A 22,090-nucleotide genomic window follows, 5' to 3' on the forward strand; every position below is an offset into this window, starting at 1 on the left:
TGGTTAAAAAAAACCACATTCTTATAAATACAAATGTTCATGTGTAAGGGAATAACACTTATCTTCATACCATGTTCATACGGTGAAAAGGTTCCAGCGTCTATGTTTATGTAAGGATCAATTTTGATTGCAGTGACACGCAGACCACAAGATTTCAGAATGGTGCCAATGCTGCTTGCAATGATCCCTTTGCCAATGCCCGAAATGACACCACCAGTTACCAGGATGTACTTCATTGGAAAATCAGCACACATGCACAGACTTTGAGCTGGAAATCTAAAGCAACAAGGATGCACATCTGATGAATATAAATTAATGTCTGGGAAGATCACACACTCAATCTGCAAAGATCTAAATGGAAATGACTGTTAGCAGCATACAATAAAAATGACCATTCTGGAATCTGGGAGCAGGACTCATCTCTCCCAGGTTATACACCAATATGAAAGATAAACACCTGTCTTGTCCCTATCCTAGGTCCTGATGAGGCTGATCAACACACAGAGCTGAGGTATTAATTTACAGTTCTAGACAGAAAGACGTGCTGAGTGGCAAATCCATAAAAGGACTTCCAAAACTTTCTACTATTTATACACTTTAGCAAACAAAGGCACCAGTGTTGATCAGCTACAAGCTGAATTCTTCCACCCATCTGAAGCAGGATGACACATATCTCATCTGTAAATGAATTCACATTCCATTCAGCTGGCTGTGGAGTCTAATCACTGAACAATATCTGAAGAGTGAAAGCATGGCTCACCATAAAGCAAGAACTCTAGGGCCAAGAAAACCTTTCCTTATTTAAATACCCAATTCACCCAAAACAATACACAACAGCACTTAGCTCTAATGGCCCTCAGTATAAATCAAAGCAGTTCAGCCACTGGTATGAAGCAGTAGATACCCAATGAACATTTTAATTCTTTTTATTATACTAAAGTAACATAAATAATGCCTAGATCTTCAGGAGACTGAGTTCAGAAACGGAACAAGGCATGCTATCAATGCTCATACATTTCTGGTAATAGGAATAAACTATTTGCTTGTCAATATGATCAAAAAGATGACCATAACCATTAAATGCATTTAATTCAGAAGAAAAAGGAACACCAGGGATTAACTTTTCCCTGCACTTTAATTGTAATATGTAATTCTTTTAATAGCAAAGATTTTAAGACTAGGACCCTACTCCCTCTGTTTCAGGCTATTCCTTCAGAACTCAGCCAACTTAGCTGTCAACACTAATATCGTAAACATCTATGCCATTTCCAAAGCTCTTTTCAGGAAAACAAGAGGGATCATTTCAACAACGGTATAAATCTTGAGTACATGCCACTTTAGAACTCTTAAATCTTGCTTACAGAAACCAAAATGAACAGTTTGCTGTGATTTTAGCAAAAACAGCGATATCCCAGCAGCTTCAGGAAACCTGTTTACTTGAAACAGGTACAGAGAACTGCAAGTTCTCTGCAAGTACAACTGCAAGTCACTTGTAAAAGATGAAGGAAATAGAGTTAGGGGAGGGAGCGCTGAAAGCGAATACTGGCAGAAATCTTTTTGCTGGGAAGTGGCACACGAATACTCCGTCCAGCCTTATCTACAGGAGCTGCCGCCTCCAGCAGGGATTTGCGGGCGCCGCACCCCAACCGCGCCGCGCCGCGGGAGCGCTCGGGGCGCTGCGGCCGAGCGGGGAGAGGCCTCTGACTTACGGAGGTGCTAAAGGCGGCTGCTCCCACCGGAGCCCGGCAGCGCCGAGCCCGAGCGCACCGCCGGCGGGCCGGGGGCGGCTCTGCCCGGGGGACACAGCGCCTGCAGGTACCGCACCTCCGAGCGGGGGCCGGCGAGCAGGACCAGCCCCGCGGGGCGCACGGCGGCCGGCACCACCCCTCTGGGGCACCCCCGGCGCGGCAGGTGCCGCCGGCCCCGCTCCGCCCGGGCCCCGCTCCGCCCGGGCCCCGCTCCGCCCTTGGCGGCGGAAGTGGCGCACGCGGAAGCGGCGGCAGCGGCCGCCCGCGGTTCCGCAGCGGCGCCGGCCCGGCGCAGCGCGGCCGCCGCCCCGCAGCCATGTTGCGCGGCCTGGGCAGCTGGCTGGGGCTGCAGCGCGCCGGAGAGGAGGCGCTGCTGCCCGCCGGCCACGGCAGCGGCCCCGCGGAGCAGGAGCAGGAGCATGAGGAGGAGGAGGAGGCAGGGCCGGCCGGGCAGGAGCGGGGCGAGCTGCAGGGGGACTCGGAGGCGCTGCTCAGCCAGGCCAAGGGATTCGGCAGTGAGTGTGCCGCGGCTGCCGGCTTTCTAATATGAGCTAAGGAGTCAAGACTGCGAAGTGCCTTTCGTTGTCGCCTCTTTCAGAGCTATTTCTAAAGGAGCAGCGTTTCTTAAGTATCTGTTCTGTTGGCACTGTGGGAGGAGGTCTGTGTGTACAGAGAATAGATCTGTCTGCGTAGAATAATGTACTTCATGGATTGCACTGTGGGCGTTTGTGTTCTTTTCGTAGGAAAATAATGGCGCTTCCTGATTTTGTTGAACATGTCTGCAGTCTTAGAATCACAAAATGGTTTGGGTTAGAAAGGACCTTGAAGATTAAATCATTCCAAACCCCCTGCCGTGCCTGCTGGACCAGGCTTAAAGCCCCATCCAGCCTGGCCCTGAACGCTGCCAGGGATGGGTGAAGCTGTAATTTGCTATAAGTAAAATTCCTGCATTGCTGTAGTGAGTTCTTGGATAAAATTAATCCATAGTATAGACCTATACTCATTACTAAAGTTTTTTTTAAGGAAAGGGGTTTGGGTTTTTTTTTTTTTTTTATTGATGCTCTGAAATTCTGGATCAGTATGATTTAAGAGGTTAATCTGAGCTGGTTCTTTACTGTGCATTGTCTTGGGCAATCAGAACTGCAGCAGTTTAGTCTGTGTAGTGTGCTCAAATACCTGTCTAGTTGTGGTAAGTTGATACTAACCTGCTGCTGACTCTGACTGTTCTAATCTGCAAATTGTTCAGGAAGGGAAAAGGAATTTGAGCTTCAGGGGAAGAATAGGTATTGACTATTATCTATATAAAGATCCATTCCATAATTTGCTCTGTACATGAAAATTTGGTTTAGTGGTCAATGGGTCCATTGTCTGTGACACCAGAATAGATTATGGTGGAAATGCTTTCTTGCTGTTTTAACACATAATCCTAGAAACCTCTGCATGGCCAACAATCTGGGTAACTGAGTAAAAAGAATCTCCTGGCAGATAAAGAATTTTAGTGGTAAAGCAGAAGCCTTATAGACATTATCTTTGCTCATTATCATGCCATTATAGAAATTATGAGCATTTTGCCAGTGTGAACTAATAATAGAAGTATTGCTAGAGACATATTCTTAATATAGGCATACACTTGTAAGACAGAAGATGAGTTTTTTGGTCATTTGAAAGTGTTATTTTCCGCCACAAATTCTATTTTTCTGAGGCTAAGTACCACCTTTTCTGCAGTTTTATAAATAAAAAGTTTTTTGCTCTTCAGCACAGTTCCAGGACTGGCCAAAACCACTTTATGCAATAATGCCAGAATGTCACTAGACAGCAAATGCCTCTGCACATTTTGCATCTAAAACTGTTGCATACAGGAGAGGTTCCAGGGATACATGAAACAGCCAATAAAAGCTGGTGGGGAGTAAGCAGTCCAGTAGGTTGCTGTTTACTCTCATAAGAGGAATAATGTATATGTCTATGTCTAAAATATAGAACTTAACCTTTTTTTACTCCTGAATCATGTAGTGGGTTATAAAGCCTGATAATGGGTATAAAAGATGCTAGTAAGTACTTGAAGGATGTTTGGTTACCACCATTCTGTGACTTGTTCCAGATAAAAAAAGTTATACATAAAAAAATTGTCTTAAGCCTTGGCTAGACCTCTGCATATTTTGGTATTGATTTGTGATATCATTACAAGAGAACATTTTATCCAACCCAGAGAATAGTCAGCTTTCCAAGAGGTGACATCAGTGTTCCAAACTAACTCGTTCTACCACTGGCTAACAACCATGTGTTAATTCTTAATATTTTTTTTCATTATAAGATTATTGTTTACATTTCTAACCCATAGGGAAACAGGTTTTTTTGAGAGTTCTTGACAAGGAGGGTGGTCTTTTGTTTGAAACAGAAGTGCTGGGATTTGGTGGGGTTTTTTTGTGTTAGTTGGTTGATTTTTTTGACAACTCCTGTATAAAAGTCAAAGGTGATTCTACATGACTTTATGTATAAATATGTGACTTCTATTGAGCTGACTACCAAGCAGTACTCCCAGGTCCCTTTCTGCAGGGCTGCTCTCCAGACACTCCTCCCTCAATTTATACTCATTCCACATGCAGAATCCAGCATTTCTTCTTGTTAAATTTCATGCCATTGATGTTTGCCCAGATGTTCCAATCTATCTAGATCTCTCTGCAAGTATTTTATTTACCATGGCACTGACACAATGTATGTATTGGAACTGAGGTACTGCAGTGAAATGCAGTCATTCAGGTATATTAAGTGCTTCTGACATCATGCTATCTGAGAACTAGTACTGATGTTTTCAAATCACTTGTCTGTAAGCTGGTACTTGATGTTTCTGAAGGTTTATTACATACATCTTGCTTCTTGCAAGATGCTTCTTGCACATTTGTTCTCCTTATTTAAAATAGAATACGGTGCAGATGGCAATGCTATGTGTATGCAGTTCTTTCCCTGCCACCTCTCTTCACTTCAGCACTGTTAACAAAAAGAATGTGAATCTTCGAGAATATTCTTCATTGCTGTTCTGACACTTAATGTTTTCAGAAAATATGACTCAGAAAAATGAGTGAACAGGGCACAGTGCTTTTCTTTTCCTAAAGAGGGGAAGATAATGCAAAATAGATAGGGCAAACATCAAGAGCAAGCTTCTATGCTAAGACTTTTAAAGGAGGTGTTACCTGCCTGAAATTTTTAATGCATTTGCTGCCTCAGTTTATAAGACTTTATTATGCATGTTGATTTTCTTAAAAAAAAATTCTGTTTTAATACTGTAGCTAAGTTACTTTATGGCTTAATGTCTCCAAAACACTTATATGAAATAGGGAAAGACATTGCTTCAGAAAACTCATTGGAAAGAAGTATTTCAAGGACCATTAGCAATTTTTGATTTAGTAAACAAGGTTTGTGTATAAATATTTGGTTTGCAGAAAGTTGTAATCATCATCATTAAAGAATATAAACTAGAAAAGGATAAATATAATTTCAGGAGTTTTTTGTAGGCCACAAGCTGGGTTAAGTTATTTTGAAATAAACTTTTAAGTAGGTATCCAAACGTCTAAAGAGAAGGTAAAATAAATGTAGAAAGAGAACTGGATGTAAAGAAATCTATTCTCAGGTCTTTGTTTTTTTGTCTGTGAAAGGTTACCTCTTCAATTTTGCCTCTGCTGCTACAAAAAAGATATCTGAGTCTGTTGCTGAAACAGCACAGACAATAAAGAAGTCTGTAGAAGAAGGAAAAATTGACAGTATCATCGATAAGGTAATTTATTTCTAGACACTTGATCTGAAATATCTGTTTGCTTGCCATTGTTACAACATGTGGCAAATCCGGCATTTGATAACATTTCTTTAAACTGTCTTCAGATATGTCTTTCAAGAAACTGTGCATCTCTTGTCATAATGAATGACGTGACTGAAATGTTTATTCATGGTAGAGTTTCCAAAAAACAGTCACCCTGCTTTTCTCAGTGCTTCATCTGTGTTTGTTCAGTTCCCTCGGGATGCTGATAGACTGGAGAAATACCAGAAGGAAATTTGAAAAATGCCAATGTAGGTGGAAGGGTGAAAGAATTTGAGACAGGCAATTGGGGAATGTCTGTCCCAAGATGTGTGGACTGGTTTCTTTTTGCCCCATGGTTTATTTAGTTTGAAAAAGGAATGAGGTAGCTTGCATCTTATAGGCACCTCTGTGCAGAAGTCAGATTTAGCTTGGTATTGTACATATTGTATCCGAGGACCCTAGGGGTATACAGGTACAGTTCCCTAAGAACCAGTGAGTGAATGAAACACCTTGTTACTGTCCTGTTCTTTTCCCCACCCTGACCCTGCCCTGTAGTTCTTACCCTCTGTTCCTGTTTGTCAGCTCCAGTTGCTTAACTTGGGCCAGCAAGTGTTCTTCCAGTGCTTTAAGCCACAAACCTAGCAGAAGGAAAAGAAAAGAAGAAAAAAAAAAAAAAAAAAAAAGGCAGCAATAAGTGCCAATAAGTGTTCTGTGGTTGCTCTTGAGAGGTCTGGGAAGGGAAAGGGAACTGGTTGAAACCTTTTCCTGCTCCTGTCTCAGACATCCCTTCTGGGGAACTGCAGCATTGCCTGCTTATTTTTTTAATACAACAGAATCCTACTTCTTGATATAATTAGTGTTCATGTTGTCTTCCATCAAATTAATTTCTGTTATCATCACATTTTACATTTTTACATTGTCTTCATATTTCATAGGCAGTTGTCTATATATAGAGATCTATTTCCTTCTACAGTAATATCAGAGTCTAATGTAATTTTGATATACATCAAAGGGGAACAATCAAGTAACAAGGTTATTTGTTAATTTAATACACTAATAATAATGCTTTTAAGAAACTGTAGCTAAGTACCTAAGCATATTTTATGCCAAAAATAAAATTTTCTTTCTTTCTGTAAATGTTTTAGAGTAATATGAATTCCCTGTTTCAATTAATCAGTATTACATACAGGAGAAACAAGATTATACCTGTATCATCATGAAGCTTTCTTCTTACACCATATAAATTGTTTTATTCCATAATTGGAAGAAATTAACATAATTTTAAACCAGAAGAAACCACAATAATCTTTTTGTATAACTGACACTACTATAGTTCTCTCACTGGTAGTAATCTTAATTTCAAATACTTGGTTGCTGAAGGAAAAAAAGTAAGAAATTTATCAGGATTTAGCTTGAAAACATCTGTGCATTTTGGCAACTTGTTAATCCATAGACCTCACTGTATAAAAGTTGTATTTTTGTGAGCGGTTTAAGTATTCATTTCTAGCGTCATCTTTTTTGCCTCTGCTTTCAAACAAAGAACATTTGCATTCTTAGTTCTAGATTATGGCATACCAAATTCTGAGACCATTCTCCATTTTTAAATTCTAAATTCAACATAGGATATTTCTAAATATGATTTTTAAAATGAAAATTTGTCAACAACAGAAGTGGAGAAGTTACTTTGTTTCAGCTAAGCACATGTTCTGAAATGCAACTTTACAATTTTGATAGTCCAGTTTCTTGCCATGGATATATTTCTTAGGCAACTCTTGAAACTTCTGTAAGGCCAAGAGTATCTCTAAGTGTTAGTGCTTTAAAAACATGTTTAAATAAATCTAAACAGTATGCATTGGCTGAATTTTATACAGTGAGACAGTAAGAGGATATGCATAGTATGCCAATTCAGACTATCAGCTAAGATTCTCCTTTTTTTCTGTGTCCCCTGAAATTGATAAATCTATAAATATAATTTTGAAAGCATACAGAATAGTTTTAAATGCAAAATCAAATGTTTCAGTAAAAGGAAGTGTATGACTGACATGAGACACCTTTAACTAACAGGAAGGGCCACCATGTATATAAGAATATGCACAGGATTTGAAAGCACCTTCTGACTGAATGTAAAACAAGAGGAGTGGATTTTATTTTTTTTTTTAAATTGTGGTTCCCTAATTTTTATTTTAGACAATTATTGGAGATTTTCAGAAGGAACAGAAGAAATTTGTTCAAGAGCAGCAAACTAAAAAATCAGGTAATGGATGCTTTTCATGATGATGTCTAACATCCCATAAGTGAAACCTTGCTGAAGGCTGGATAATTGAGCTCTATCTAAAACTAATCTATCAGAACACTATTTAATGAAATACATTAAGTTATGACAGAACTTAATGCACATGGTGAAATAGGCAGATTCTATTTTTAAGTGAGGTTAGTGTTACGTTATGTAGTTGGTTTAGATTTGCTTTTTAACCAAATTCTTCTTTGTGAAATAAACTCAAAGATCACTATACTAGCAAAGTTGTTTTCTCACATTGTGTCTCATCATTGACTTTTATCTTTTTAAATGTATTACCTGAATGCAATAATTTCTGACAGTTTGAGTATGTAGTGACTCTGTTAATCTTTAAAATGTGATGGTTTTAAATGGATTGTGATAAAATATTTAATGGTGTTTTTAGTTAGTGTGTTAGTCTTGTTTCTACTTGCAAGATTGTTTATGGGATTGTTTTGACTCTATTTCTGTTTTGTCTGTTAGTAAACTTAGGAGTCTCTTAATGTATTTCTAAAAGTTCATGAAAATAGGTACCTAGATTGGCCAAAGGAGGAGTGACAGATGCCTGACTGAAAGAAGCATGAGCATCTGATGTGGAACCATGTGGGTGAAAGATCTTGCTGGTATCAGCTGCACAGGCAAATAAGTGTTTAATATTAGTTTAAGGGCACAAGAATTCTTTTTCTGCTACAGATGTGTCATAGTGTCTCTGTAGGCTGAATTTGCATTGACAGTGAAGAGATTGATAAATATCTGTACCTCTACAATAGTTTATTTTCCTCTCCCTACAGCCCAAGTACAGTTTGAAAGTATCTGCATAAGTATATAAAGCAGCTGAACTGGAGTAGGGTTACTCAGAGTATAACAGGTTGTAATTCATAACAAAATTTTAACATGTTTCTCCATTGTTAAAGAATTGGTGTCTTCTGGGTGTAAGTTACTTTGCAAACTTAATTTAGACAAAGTTTACATATTTTAAGTGGATCTGGAAATACTATTTGCAGGCACTTTAAACAGTTATACAGCACTACTTCAGTTGCTAAACTAAGAGGCACCAAATTCTGACTGATGCATGCTGCAAAGAAATCCCCACAGATCTATTTTTACAATTACAGAGATCATTAACTAGTTAGTTGTTGTTTTGTTGTTTTGTTTTGTTTTTACTTCTGATAAGCAAATTTCTATTCCTAGGGTTTCCCTTATGCCATGGACTTAGTTTAGGAAAAAGTCACAATGACTTGGCCTACTGGTGTAGCTTACTTTTATGACATTGTTACCTTATGTAAGGTCTGTTATTTTGAGTGAGTTTTTTTCAAGTAATATACATGCAGTTATCTTCCTCCTTTCTACTAGAAGCAGCAGTGCCTCCCTGGGTAGACAGCAATGAAGAAGAGACAATTCAACAACAAATACTGGCTTTATCAGCAGTAAGTATTTCATTTCCTCTAAGATTTGAAATGTTCTCTTGGAGAAATTAAAACTGCTGGGTTTTTAAAGTAAGTTTATTAAATTATGTGTTTTCAGGATATTTTTGTCTGTCATGACACCAATCATGTGCAAGAGTAAATAGTTCTATCAGTTTCAACTTGAACCAAAGCAGAGCCTCAATATAGTTTTTATTTTTAGAAAGGCTTTACAGATTGCTTTGCTGTTCCTGTGTGTGAAATGTGGTGTCCATTTTCTGATATCATTTAATGACTACAAATATGTTCTTCAAAGGATAAACGGAATTTTCTGCGGGATCCTCCAGCAGGTGTGCAGTTTCATTTTGACTTTGATCAAATGTACCCTGTTGCACTGGTCATGTTACAAGAAGATGAGCTTCTCAATAGGATGAGATTTGACCTTGTTCCCAAACAGTAAGTAATTTCTGCTGGTAACTGTACCATCGTGCTTTTAATGTGTCTGTAAATACTCATAATTTTTTTTCCTTTCACTTCCTTCAGTTCTTTATGTTCTTCCTATGTGTATATACATTTTTATGCTAGTGTCTAACACATGCAGTATTGCATGTGCATTGCAGTTTAGTAATTTGAGGTAAGGAAAAAAGTATATCAGTGAGACAGAACTACTAATGACCTGTTGACTTAAGTATGGGAGAGGTCCTCAGTATTACCATGTCCAGTGTGCTAAATTTAATGATTATTTTTCCTCCAAAGAAAGGCAAAGGCAACAATCAAAATGTTCAGATCTGTTGGTATAACTGACATCCCAAAAAGGTGATTACAGATAGTCAGAGACCGCCCCTGGAGATATGGTAATAGAATGTGTCACAAAAAAGCAGCAATGCAAGCAAGAAAACTGGATTTGGATAGGAAATGAGAAAAGCTCTGTGTTGCAGAGCTTTATTCTGGAGCTGTTATTCCTTGTCCAGTCCTAGACTCTGTTCCTAATGCTTATTTCACAACTCAACTTTCTATTTAAGTGGGAGTTTCTAACATTAGTCTCCTTGTCTAAGGATGAAAAGGGAAAGAAAATCTCTCCTTGTGACATTCTGTCTTAAATCTCCTCCTTTTATAAACCTTCCCAGCTCCTCATTCTGTTTACCTTCTTCTCTGTTGTCTGAAGATCTGCCCATATTCTCTGATGCTGTCTTCAGCCTCTGGTCATGCTATCCTTGCCTTTTCTACCACATTGCTTAATATTTTTTTCACCTGTTCTTAGTCTCAGTCACTGTTCACCTGAACAGGTGTGAAGGTAACTTCATTTTTTCTCAACCTACACAAGTTCCTCCCCCACAGATCTTGCTGTTTCTGTCTTCTGTTGCCTGTGGGTTAAAGTTGGGTCTTGTCTTTCTTGCTGGAGGAATTTCAGAGGGAAATGTTACCTGAGGCAGGGGATAGTCTCCTACTTACCAGAGCTTGCCATTTCCAAGATGGCAGTTTCTTGTTACTATAGATTCTGTTCATGTGCTGGAAGATGTGCAGATAGTGAAATAGTACTGCTGCAATCTAGGAATGGCTTCTGCCACCACAGATGTTCCAGTTCCCCCTGACGTTTAGGGAAGATGTAGACAAGTATAGTTTGACAATAATAGAGTGTTTGGCTTAGAGAGGAAGAGAACAGGGATGCTTGGCTTGTTGAGTTTGTTTACATAATTTTTCAGGAGAGATGGAACAGCATAATATTTTTCTATACCATGCATTACTGCATGTTGTTAAGCTTTTTCTAGAGCTATAACATTACTATTGTAGGTTCAAGTCAATTGCAAATGTCTTGTGAGAGATCAGGAACTTCTAAAATAATGGACTTTTTAGACTGTGTTAATGTCACAAATTTCTTTTTTAAGATGTTACTTAAATATCAGCTATGTCTATTCCTCCTCTCTGCATATTTAATTTTATTTCACTGCTTGATGGTAAAAGGAACCATATTCCAGATGTAATAATCAAAATCTGTTTGTTCTCTCTAGTGTAAAGGAGGAAGTGTTCTGGAGAAATTATTTCTACAGGGTGTCCCTAATTAAACAGTCTGCACAACTCACAGCACTTGCAGCTCAACAGCAAGCAGCAGGAAAGGAGGAGAGCAAAGGCAGAGAAGAGGATAGTGAACTGAAAGGTATGGGAAACATTTGTTTTAGCATAGTTCATTAATTTAGTGAAATGCTATCTAAAATCGAAAGAAAAAATTTTCAAACAGGATTAAAATTGGTAACATAAAAGAGCAGTCTTTTAATGAAAGCCTTCAGTTGTACATATAATACCTATATTCATGTGCAGCACAAATTTTCACAATTTGTATAAGTTTAATTAATTAGCATGTCTAGCAAGTACATCCAATAGGGGAACAGTTGCCCTGTAACCCACCCTTGGATCTGCCCCATTGGAGCACCTCCAAGGATTCTTAGCCCTATATCTTGTTATATCTACAAAGTATTTTATTATTTCAGCCCAGGTGCTAGTGCAAAACAGGATGTCCTTGTTAGAAACTCTTTTTCTTGAAAATAAGACCAAACAATTTCAAGAATGTGTCATAATATGTGAGAAAGGGTAACTACTGTTCTAAAGTGTGAGAAAGTGCTAAAAACTATACAGCTGTATATTAAAAATGTACAAAGCTACAAATATGTTAAAAAAGCTAAAAATCTTCAGGCATCAACAAACGCTCACTGTATACATCAGGTGCCATCACGTTTTTATGTTGGATTGCTTATTAAATCAGGGCCTCTCTCACCATACTTGGTGTCTTTCTGTGGACTGGGGAAGAGGAGGCTCCTGGTGCTTTTAAGCTGTTTTCCACTTTCAGCCATCTTTGTCAGAAGAGTGGAAGTCTCAAGGGGTGAAGTGTTGTACTTGGCTTATGGCAGGCAGCTCGTGACCATTAGTGTCTTAGGGTGTGATTTTTAACTTGTCACAAAGAAGTAGGAGATACCTTTGGTTTACTTGTTCAGACAACAGGTACTAGCCAGCCCAGCCAGCTGGCATATGGATTGCTTTTGAGTTTTGCTCATCCCTCATGCCAAACAGAAGTTAGTGAGTGATACAGGGGTAGAACTACTGTGGTGGTGAAGTGCAGGGTATGCAAAGGCCCATAATATATTGTGGAAACAGACAAAAAGGGGGGCAGGAGGCTACCTGGGATTCAGCCTTGAGATGAAAAAGCTGCTTCACAAAGGTGTTTTCAGTTACATTGATCTACAGGTAAATCTTACTGGCCCTCTTACAAACCACTGGACCTCTTTGCATGTTAACAGATTCTGCAAATAGGAATCTGTGGCTTAAAGAGTATAGAGTAGTTAGTTACTGGCAGAAACACAAAAGATAACCAGTAGCTCATTAAATCTTAGCCTAACTTATGTACACCCACCACCCCAATAAGACACCTGAAGGATCTTGGCAGGCTGGGTAGGGATTGGGCAGAATGAGAAAGTATTTTCTGCCTCTTGGAATGGTTCTCATATCCCCAATATCAATGAATTGTCATCCATGAAGTCCAGTAATACTTATGTCCTGTTGACACTGTTGGCCTGACTGACAGGTGATTGCTGCCAAGTTAACTTGTTGTTCTACTTTTTTGAATATAATATCTTTCCATATAGGTATTTTTCCTCTTGAATCACCTTTCTTATTCTTTTTACTGACTTTTTCACATGTCTTTTGCACAGCTTAGTAGTCTTCTGCACTGAGCTAAGGTTACTCAGTTGGGCTTAGCTGCCCGTCCAAGGAGCAGAACTTTGGGGTGAAGGGGAGGTTACAGATGGAATTACAAAGCTGGGCTCCCATGTTGCCTATGTGCCTTTGTTGTCAGTTTGTCTCATGCTTCTCATTAGGTTTTGTTTGAAGTGTGCCTGTGTCAGCCTAGGCAGGGTCCCCATATAGAGTGGAAAAAGTAGTTTTCTCTGAGTAGATTTTGTAGTAGCCTGTCCTGTCAGCATTGTCATCCAAGCAATGCTGACAGAACAGGCGACTCCAGAATATACTGTAGACCAAGAGGCACCAATTCCCACTAGTTTTATTCAGGACAGTTGTTTACTGTCCCAAAACTATGGCTGTTTTAACTGGTGTCTCAGCTTTACAGGAGAGATGGCATCCGATCTATTGAACAACAAAAATGTTATGTTTGAGTCATCCAAACCCTTGGAAAGTACCATTCACTAAAAGTGAAAGGTGCTGGATTCTAGTAAAATTCCCATTGTGACTAAAGCAAAACATACCTTCATTAAAAAAAAAAAAAAACCAACAAAAACCTCCATTGTCTTTTGGCCTGTTGCAGCTCTTCTACAGTTCAAACCAGCAGTATTTTATATGCAGATAGAGTTACTAATGGCTGCCTGTTGTGAAATGGCAAAGTTACATGTACCAGACTGTAGTAAATGCATGTTTTGTTTGACTCAGAAATTGCATAGATTTGGGAAGGTCTGAATCATATGTGTTATTTTTGGTTTAAGTAACCTTTTTGAAAGTTTGATTCCCTAATTGGAAGCTAAAACTGGAAGTAATTGCCTGTTGGTTGTTCTTCATAATGTTCAGGGTTTGTTCTTAAAGCTGAGTGTCTATAAAATACAATTGTTAGCCTTCCATTTCTGTGTCTCCTTCTTAGCTACTATTTTCAGAAAGTTAAATGAGCGTGGTTGATGTGAAAGGAGAAGAAACAAATGGAAGACATTCCACATTCTAGTGTAAAGGCTACATAAGATCTATAAAAAAATGCCAAGTTGTAGCCCTTCTCTAGGTATTGGTAGCTCTGTAGTTAGGGAGTAAGTCACCTTGGGATGGGAGCACACTGCAGTGGAGGAGATGATGCCAGGCCAGTAGTCCAGAATGGTGCTTATGCTGCATCAGTCGCACCTGACGGGGCACGGCCCAGTGCAGAGCAGCTGTGTCACTGCCTGAGAGCAGCAGGTGGGGTCTGAGGCACCTCTCTTGAGCAGCAAACAGTTACTGCCATGTCCTACAGCTTCCCCAAGCAGGGAATGCTGGAGCCTCTTTGGCTGAAGTGTTGGGTGCAGTGAGAGATCCTCTGGAGATAGGAAAGTGAAAGAGAGAAGATGGGACAGAGCAGTGGGCATTGAGTAAATGAGCTATAAAAGCAGGGACAGCTACCAGTTAGGGAATTATTTTAATTAAAACTGACCTTAATTTTAAAAATTAAACACAAAGAATCAGAAATTGCTAAGTTAGCAGGAAGGATCCAGCTGGGCATCCTGTAGAAAGCAGAGCTGCAAGCTCAGAGCTGCTTTGCATGTTAAGGCAAAGAGAACTGCTAAGCAAGCACTTGATCACTACCACAGCCTCCCCTGAATGTTAACTGTTCTTGCAGCCACCTGGCTCTTCGTTGTAACTCTTCTCCCCTCAGAGTTGCACAAGGGAAAAAGTTTTCCCTTTACCTGCCAGGGAAAAGATCTTGTAAACAATTGTTGTCTTCCTCACACCATGCTCTAAATACAGAACACCAAGGTTTTTTAAGAAATCAAGACCATCTTCTAGGGTTTGTTTCTCAGAGACTTCCTTTGGCTGTGTGAAAGGTCAGGCTGCAGAGCACTGTTCCCATGTGCCCTTAAGGGTGTGCATAATACGTGTGCAGTCTCGTCTGCCCAAGAGCTGACTGGCACCCATACGAGCAATAGAACCCAGCCAGGGGAGTTTGAAAACTTCTGTGATAGACAGTGACTGGATTTCATTACCAAGTCTATGCATTTGTAATTTTAAAGATCTTGGGATGTCATTTCGAGGGTCAGAGGGATCCTGTCTATTAAGTTTGGAGCCATAATGAGGAAATGGCTTGCTAAATTTGTCTTAATTAAGAATAGAAAATTGTTTTGCTTTGTTTTTGAAAATTATTCACCTGTGGCTAAATTCAGCCTTTAACCGCAATGATTCCTTAAAATACAGTATTTCCTTGTATATTTAACAGCTATACAAATTAAATTATATTTTTATATATTTAAATGTTATCTACCTTTTTTTTTTCCCTTGATAGAAACAGTACGGCCAAAAACACCGCCTGTTACAATAAAGCCTCAAATAAAATCACAAGAGGTAAAAATGCTGTTATATTTTATCTGCGATTTAGTATGTGAAGCAGTTCCTTAAAAAGTAATTATGCATCTTTTCGAGTAAGTTCTGCTATGAAATCATAATAATAGAGTATCTGACAGTCCTAACCTGATGCTGTTCTGCTGTGATACTAATTTTCAACATTTAATCTTGGAACTCATTTTTAGTAGCAGAAACAGTAGTTTATCTGAAGAATGTTTTCCTTAGTATCCTGCACATTATGATGTGATTTTACTGTCAAGAGTGAAATTTCCAAAATGTTTGGAGTTGAAGGTTAGCATTGCATTGAGACACGAGCAATACCTTCATAAAAATCTATTTGTGTGCCATGTTCTGTCCAGCTCTTCAAGCAGTGGTCAGGCTGACATATAAGGAATCTAAATTACGCATTGCAATAGCAACACTGTTTTATTTCACTTTTGCTTGGTACTGCAAAAGCTTTTACCTTAGACACATAATGACCTTTGTTCATTTCTGGATTGTAAAGTTGGTGCCAGAAAACACTCTTGGCAGAAACAGAGCTGTGCATTCACTTGCCAATAATATGCAGCGGGCAAAGATTTCCAAAGAGCAGTCCTCTCTTAATCTTACTTTGATGAAGAAAGCTGTTACTGAGTCAAATTTTTAATATTTAAGCCCTGTTCTAAATCACTCAGGAGTTTATTTTTGTATATGAAGATTACAAACTCAGAATTAAAGTTGTTAAGAGGACACAAAGGCAGCCTAGAATGTAAACCAAATCATTTTCAGTACAGCTATCTAACATTTTTGTTTGTACAAAAATACTTGTAAGGAAAAGTAGCCAGTAAAGAAAAATAGTTGTGAGAGTAATGCACTTCAGTTTTGCCAACTCTAGTTAAAAGCAGTCACGAGTGAAAGTATGTATGGTGAGTTTTTTTACCCTGTCTGTATAAATTTATGCTGAAGTGTCTTGTTGCAGGATGAGGAAGAAATTTCCACAAGTCCAGGTGTATCAGAATTTGTGAGTGATGCTTTTGATACCTGTAATCTGAATCAGGAAGATCTAAGAAAAGAAATGGAACAACTAGTGCTAGACAAAAAGAAAGAAGCTTCAGTAGTAGAAGGTAAAGCTACTATTACCTCTGTTTCTTACAGGCTGATTAAAAAAAAAAAAAAAAAAAGTTGTAATTCAATTTGAAAACATAGATCTGTGACCGTTTTTTCCAAAGTGTATGAAACAACCTTCAGTGAGATACTTCAGAAATTAATGGTAATTTTCACCATGGTCAAACCACCTCTTACACAGAATGCTAACTGTGTGTGGTTTAAATCCAAAGACCCTAAGAGTTTTAGGTCACTCTTCTATGAAAGTGAGTGTGGGGTATTTTTTTTTCTTTTTATCTCCTCCTTTCTCTTTCATAGGTTCTTCTGCAGCTGAATTGTTTTCTTTAATTTACATCCTTGTAGGTCAGGTATGGTATTTGAAAATCAGGCTCTGTTTTCTTCTTTTGGCACCAGCTAAAAAGGCAACATTTGCACCAGACTATGTGCTCAAAGAGACCTCTGCCTATAAAGGTTTATATTTGGAACAGTTAAAATTTACTAAATAGTTCTGAGAATGATGATAAGAAATTAAGTGGAGCTCATTAATTAAAATAATTCAGAAGAACTAGTTTCAGTGTAAAGAGCATAAAAACAGCCTGTGATGGTATGACTCTGGCCATACATAATTTACTTTGACAACACTTGAATATGTAGATACTTATCACAAAATTTGAAAAATTTTCTTAGAATGTGCTTTGGATTTTCTTGCATCTAGTTCTTTGATGAAAGTGTTTCAATAGGTCATTAATGTGTTACTTGTTCAGAGAAATCTCAGCTGGCCCGAACTGATTTGGACTCTGGAATTGCGAACGTTCCTATGCAGGCTGAAGTACCAGCCAACGTGGAACATATCAAACGCCCATCTCCTCCCCCACACTCTTGCCTATGATAGGCAGAGCTAATTAAAACAGAGATTAACAACACAAGAATGCCATCTGAGTAATTTTTTGCCCTGAAGTATGAAATATGATTATCTTTAACCCTGATTAAATGAGCTTGCCTAGCTGCAAATGTCAGTGAGGAGAGTACCTTCTTCTCTGTTTTAAACTAGCCACAGTATTTGATCTTGATTTCTTTTTCCATGATGGTATATCCACACTTTTACAAACTTTATTTTTTTATGGAGATTTAAAATTGCAAAGGGAGATTCAGTTGGAAGTAGAGTGAAAGACTGTAGAAAATTATCTTGGAAAGGGACACTCATAATGACTTAGCTGTGTATTTGCTCTTTATATCTTTATTATAGTATACATATAGGAATATAGCTTTTTATATTAATTCATTCCTACTTGTGATCAATAGGAAGGTGAAATTTCTGAAGTGCCTCTTGTTTCTAAGGAGAATAGTCCATAAAGTATAGGAGATAAATGAGAGATTCAGTACAAATTCATCTAGTTTTATATAAATAAGCAACATGCAACATTATCTGTTAAATTCTTACACGTCATTTGTCTCTTTTAGAAGAAACTGCTGATTGGGAAAAGGAATTACAACAAGAGCTTCAGGAGTATGAGGTGGTGACAGACTCAGAAAAGCGTGATGAAAACTGGGATAAAGAAATAGAAGAAATGCTGCAAGAAGAAAATTAAACATTTTCACAAAATCACTATAACCAAAGCTCTTTTGGAGGACTGACATGGATTTCTGCTTTCATATTTTGCTTACAAAAATATCTTCAGAAGACATAAAAGAATCTAAAGTCATTATAATTCCATATGGGAATACGACCAGTATTTCTGTTCTTTATATGAGCAGTTTCTGAACTTCTATATTCTTCAAAAGAAAAAAAGAGAGGAGGCAGATACTGCAGGTTATAATTAAAAGTGATAACATTAATACATGAAGCAGTGGTTCAGTTTGAAGCGTTTTTAGGTGATCAAGAAGCTCTTCAAAGAGATTTCTAAATTTAAGAACCGCATTTTTTTTTGTCTACAGCCTTCTATTTGGGATGTAAAAATGGATGTTGTAAGTAACTTAGTCCTTGGCAGCAATTCTCTCTTGATATTTGCACTCTGATTCCTGTATAATCTGTAAATGTGTACTATTTTTAAGGTACTTATAGTTGGTAGATTTCACATGTATTTAACTTCCTTAATGTATGTAGCCAAAGAATTTATAGAAAACCCTATCAAATAGCTTTCAAGGATTTCGTAAAACATACTAATGCAGACTCCAAAAGAAGCTGGTTATTTATCAGTTAGGCAGCAAACATTTAAGCATTTAAATTAGTAGAGTTAGTAACTGCTTGAATTAAATTTGGGTTTGTTAATCATATTGATATACTGCCTTTCCCCACGTAGAGAAATGGTTTAATGCATTCTTTCTGCAGAAGGGTGTTATGGTTCCATTTAATTTTACTGTCTAAGCTGAGAGCAAATTAAATGCTTCTCCTTAATTTTAAGTGCTGAAACATTTATGTGAAAACTTCCACTGGTTTGGACATCTTTATTAAATATTGTAAATATGTATAAAATTGGCTCATTTGTTTGGAGGGAGGGCAATGAGGAGTAAATATGCTTCAGACACAGATTTTTAAAATACACTTTTTCACAGTGCTTAAGACATAGAATTTAAATTTAAACATAGGGTTTTTTTTCTCTAAAAGTTTTTTGATTCTTCATAGCCATCTGGATGTTTCATGTAGTTTATACCATTAAGTGAGTACCTTTATATATAGATAAATGAAAATTTTATTAAATTTTCTGTTCAGTTTGTCATCTATTTCATAAACTTCTATGACAAAGCATTCATGACATTCCAAATACAAAAGAAAATGGGTAAAATTAAGTAGGTCGGAGCCATTAAGCACAATTGAATTATGGGCATGTTACATACAGTAAGCTGTGTCTTAATGACATAATTCTGCAGAAAACTTTTGTAAAGAGACTGAAGAGATTATATCTGTAATTACTCAGTCAATATTCATCCTGTGGGAAATGAAAAGAGCTAAGCAGTTTCCACTGCTGTTACTGTAAGAAAGGAATATTTTAAATTGTCTCATTAGCAACTTGGACAGAAAGTTCTCCTCTATTTCGTGCTATGGAAAAGGAATTGTTTTAAACCTGCATACATTTGGCTTCTCAAATTAGTTCATTGCCATACACTTTCTCAACTTCAAACATTTTAAACACAATTTGTTTAAGGTTTTTCACTTAGTTTACAGATGCAAGGTAAGTCATGGTAAATAAGATGTACTTAAGGAGCTTTTATATCTGGGATTAATTAAAGACGACAAAAGTTAAATCTGTTATGCTTATAAAAATAAGTGTATTCACAGCTCAGTGCTTACTCTTGACAAATACAATTGCTGTAGATTTAAGCTGGAGATACTAGGATCTCTCTACTGTACAGTTTGACATGATGCCTTCTAAAAAATGGGTAATTCTATTCTGATAGTGGCAAATATTCCCTGGATGACAGAGAGCTCCAAAATCGCTGCTCTAAAAGTCTGCTTTCTTAAAAACAAGCCTAATCATTCCTAATGATTTCAGGTGTATGATGGCCTTATTTGCATGGGGCTTCTACATCAAGCCTGATCTTTCTTTTCATGTAATCATAACCTATATAGTGGTCATAGATATTAAATTCCTTTTCTCATAAAAGATGGCTCCTTCATATAAAATTTTCATTTTTCCCTTTTTGTGAAAAGCAAGTACGTATATAAAATAAAAGAAACCAACCCACTGATTAAATTTGCATTTAAAAAGACAGTAATGTAGCAAGGCTGAATCTGACTTGAGCTCTGATATTTAAAGTCTCTTATCAAAAGTCATATTAATATTTTCAAATCTGGGTACCTGGTTTTAAGCTGGAAAACTGAAGTAAATTCTCCATAATCCTGCATTTTTCAGGCCTGGCCTATGCCTTTCATTTAGTAAGTGCTATAAGTGCTATAAGTGCCTAGCAGTTCTTATTATGCATGGGAAGAGGGAAAGCTTCTGCATTCTACTTGCCACATGAGAGGAGCACAAGTAGCCCTTTTCATGTTCATGATGAATTTTGCATGCCTTTGTACCCAAATGTGTCATAATAGTATATTACATAAGCAGGAGTGCTGGTCTTTTCTTAACAACATCATTCCAAGCACTGGGATGGTACAGATGCTAAAATCCAGCAAAACAGTGCTACAAAATCAGTGACAAAATGAAACCAAAAATTAATGTAAATAACAGCATCCTGTGGATACAGTGTGACAGAAACTACAGTTGTTCAAAACATTGAGAAGAACCAACAACAAAATAAAAGATAGTCAACAAATTTTCTTGGAAGATAAACTTGCAGATTTTTTAATGAACTTTTGGGAAACAGGGCAAAAATCACCCAGGAATCATGTAGGTTAACTTAGAATAGTTCTGAGATACCAGCAGCTCCACTTATTTTGTGCACTGAACAATCATCTTCAGCTATTAGTTTATAATGCCAGTTGGTGTTATTAGTTCCTGTATGGAATTTTTAAATTTTAATAGTCTGTCCTGGAGGAAAAGATTGTAAAATCTGCGAATAAGAAAAGTGTAGTGAAAAGTTCCCCTACGTTTTTATTTGACCACTTACAGATGATCTGTTATCAAAGTTAATCAAAGTTTTCAGTTTCCTGAATTGTTTTAGTAGACTTTTAATTTTTTTAGGGTTTTTTGCCTCAGTATTTTTTTCCTTGCTGTGTGGTGATCTTGGTGGTCGGTGGGGTGATGTGTGTAGTACTGACGTGCAGGATGTCAGTTTTAACCTCATGCATTTAAGTAACCCTATGTGCAGGAGTGTGTTGCTGGACTCTGAGATGCATCCTTGAACTGTTGGCCACTGACATATTATTGACTTTTACTTTGCAATATCTATTGCACAGAAAGGAGCAAAGTGTGTCTGGTTACTTCCCTGTGCACTGCCAAGCAGTAGCAGCCACATCAGGCCCTCAGTCCCAGGGCTGTGTCAAGAATGTGATTGTACCATTGATGCCTTTTTCTCTAGTCCTAAAAATACAAGCCAGACACAGGGTGATAAAAAGGGTGATCCTTTATATAAGGATCCTTGGGTGCACAGCTGGTTAGGTGGAAAACACTGAAGATGCATACCCTGCAAGATGCTTACACAATTTTTATAGATTTTGTAAATTGGCATATCTGACAAGAGTCCTGCAATTAGCAACTGACCTGGTGAAGTAATCCCCCCTAGTTCTAGTACCTTCTAAATTCTCTCCGCCTGCAGTGGGGACCGGGCCCTATTTACAAACATATGCCTCAAAAAGCTGGTTTCTACCTTGGTTTCTAAGGAGAACTAAGATGGGATAGGGGTCCTGGAATTTGTTTTGTCTTCCTGCCTAGGAAAATGCTGAAGCTAAGCTACAATAAGAAGCTACAAATATATGTGTAAAGAATACAGACAATAGATAAAAGAAGGAAAGGTAAAACCCAAAACCATTTACCACCTTGATAACAGACTGAGTTTCAATTCAGCAGAAGTCTACAAGATGTATTCTCTGCCCTGACAATCTTTATGTCTCAGTAAGAGCTGAGTGATATGTCTGTAACAGCAGTACAGTAGCCTAGCCTTAAATAACATTACCCATTACATTTTTCTTCCAAAATACTAATTTTCAATGTTTTTCTCCTTTGTGTTAAACATTTGAATTGTTTGTGTGTGTTAGATCATCATTCTATTTTTTTAACAAAATGGCAAGTCAATTAATTTCTTGCTATATTTTCTGTATAGATTACAGTTAACT

The 22,090-nt window shown here is 37.8% G+C and overlaps 2 protein-coding genes across 3 annotated transcripts in view; one reads left to right on the forward strand and one right to left on the reverse strand.

Annotated features, from left to right (window-relative positions):
- CTPS2 (CTP synthase 2) overlaps positions 1 to 1,942 on the reverse strand; it is a 55,996-nt gene extending 54,054 nt beyond the window's left edge. For both annotated transcript variants that reach the window (XM_002197283.7, XM_072934210.1), the window contains exons 1-2: positions 1,710 to 1,942; positions 71 to 276 (exon numbers count right to left, since the gene is read on the reverse strand). In XM_002197283.7, coding sequence (XP_002197319.4) covers positions 71 to 254 — 184 coding nt within the window. In that variant the 5' untranslated portion in view covers positions 255 to 276; positions 1,710 to 1,942. The remainder of the gene's footprint in view (positions 1 to 70; positions 277 to 1,709) is intronic.
- Positions 1,943 to 1,984: 42 nt separating this feature from the next.
- SYAP1 (synapse associated protein 1) lies at positions 1,985 to 19,976 on the forward strand. Its single transcript, XM_002194094.7, has 9 exons — positions 1,985 to 2,263; positions 5,399 to 5,517; positions 7,726 to 7,792; positions 9,167 to 9,240; positions 9,533 to 9,672; positions 11,226 to 11,371; positions 15,233 to 15,291; positions 16,250 to 16,394; positions 17,836 to 19,976. The coding sequence occupies exons 1-9, from the start codon at positions 2,065 to 2,067 to the stop codon at positions 17,961 to 17,963; spliced, it is 1,077 nt and encodes a 358-aa protein (XP_002194130.4). The 5' UTR covers positions 1,985 to 2,064; the 3' UTR covers positions 17,964 to 19,976.
- Positions 19,977 to 22,090: the final 2,114 nt, after the last annotated feature.

The sequence above is a fragment of the Taeniopygia guttata genome, chromosome 1 (assembly GCF_048771995.1).
Source record: "Taeniopygia guttata chromosome 1, bTaeGut7.mat, whole genome shotgun sequence".
NCBI lineage: Eukaryota > Metazoa > Chordata > Aves > Passeriformes > Estrildidae > Taeniopygia > Taeniopygia guttata.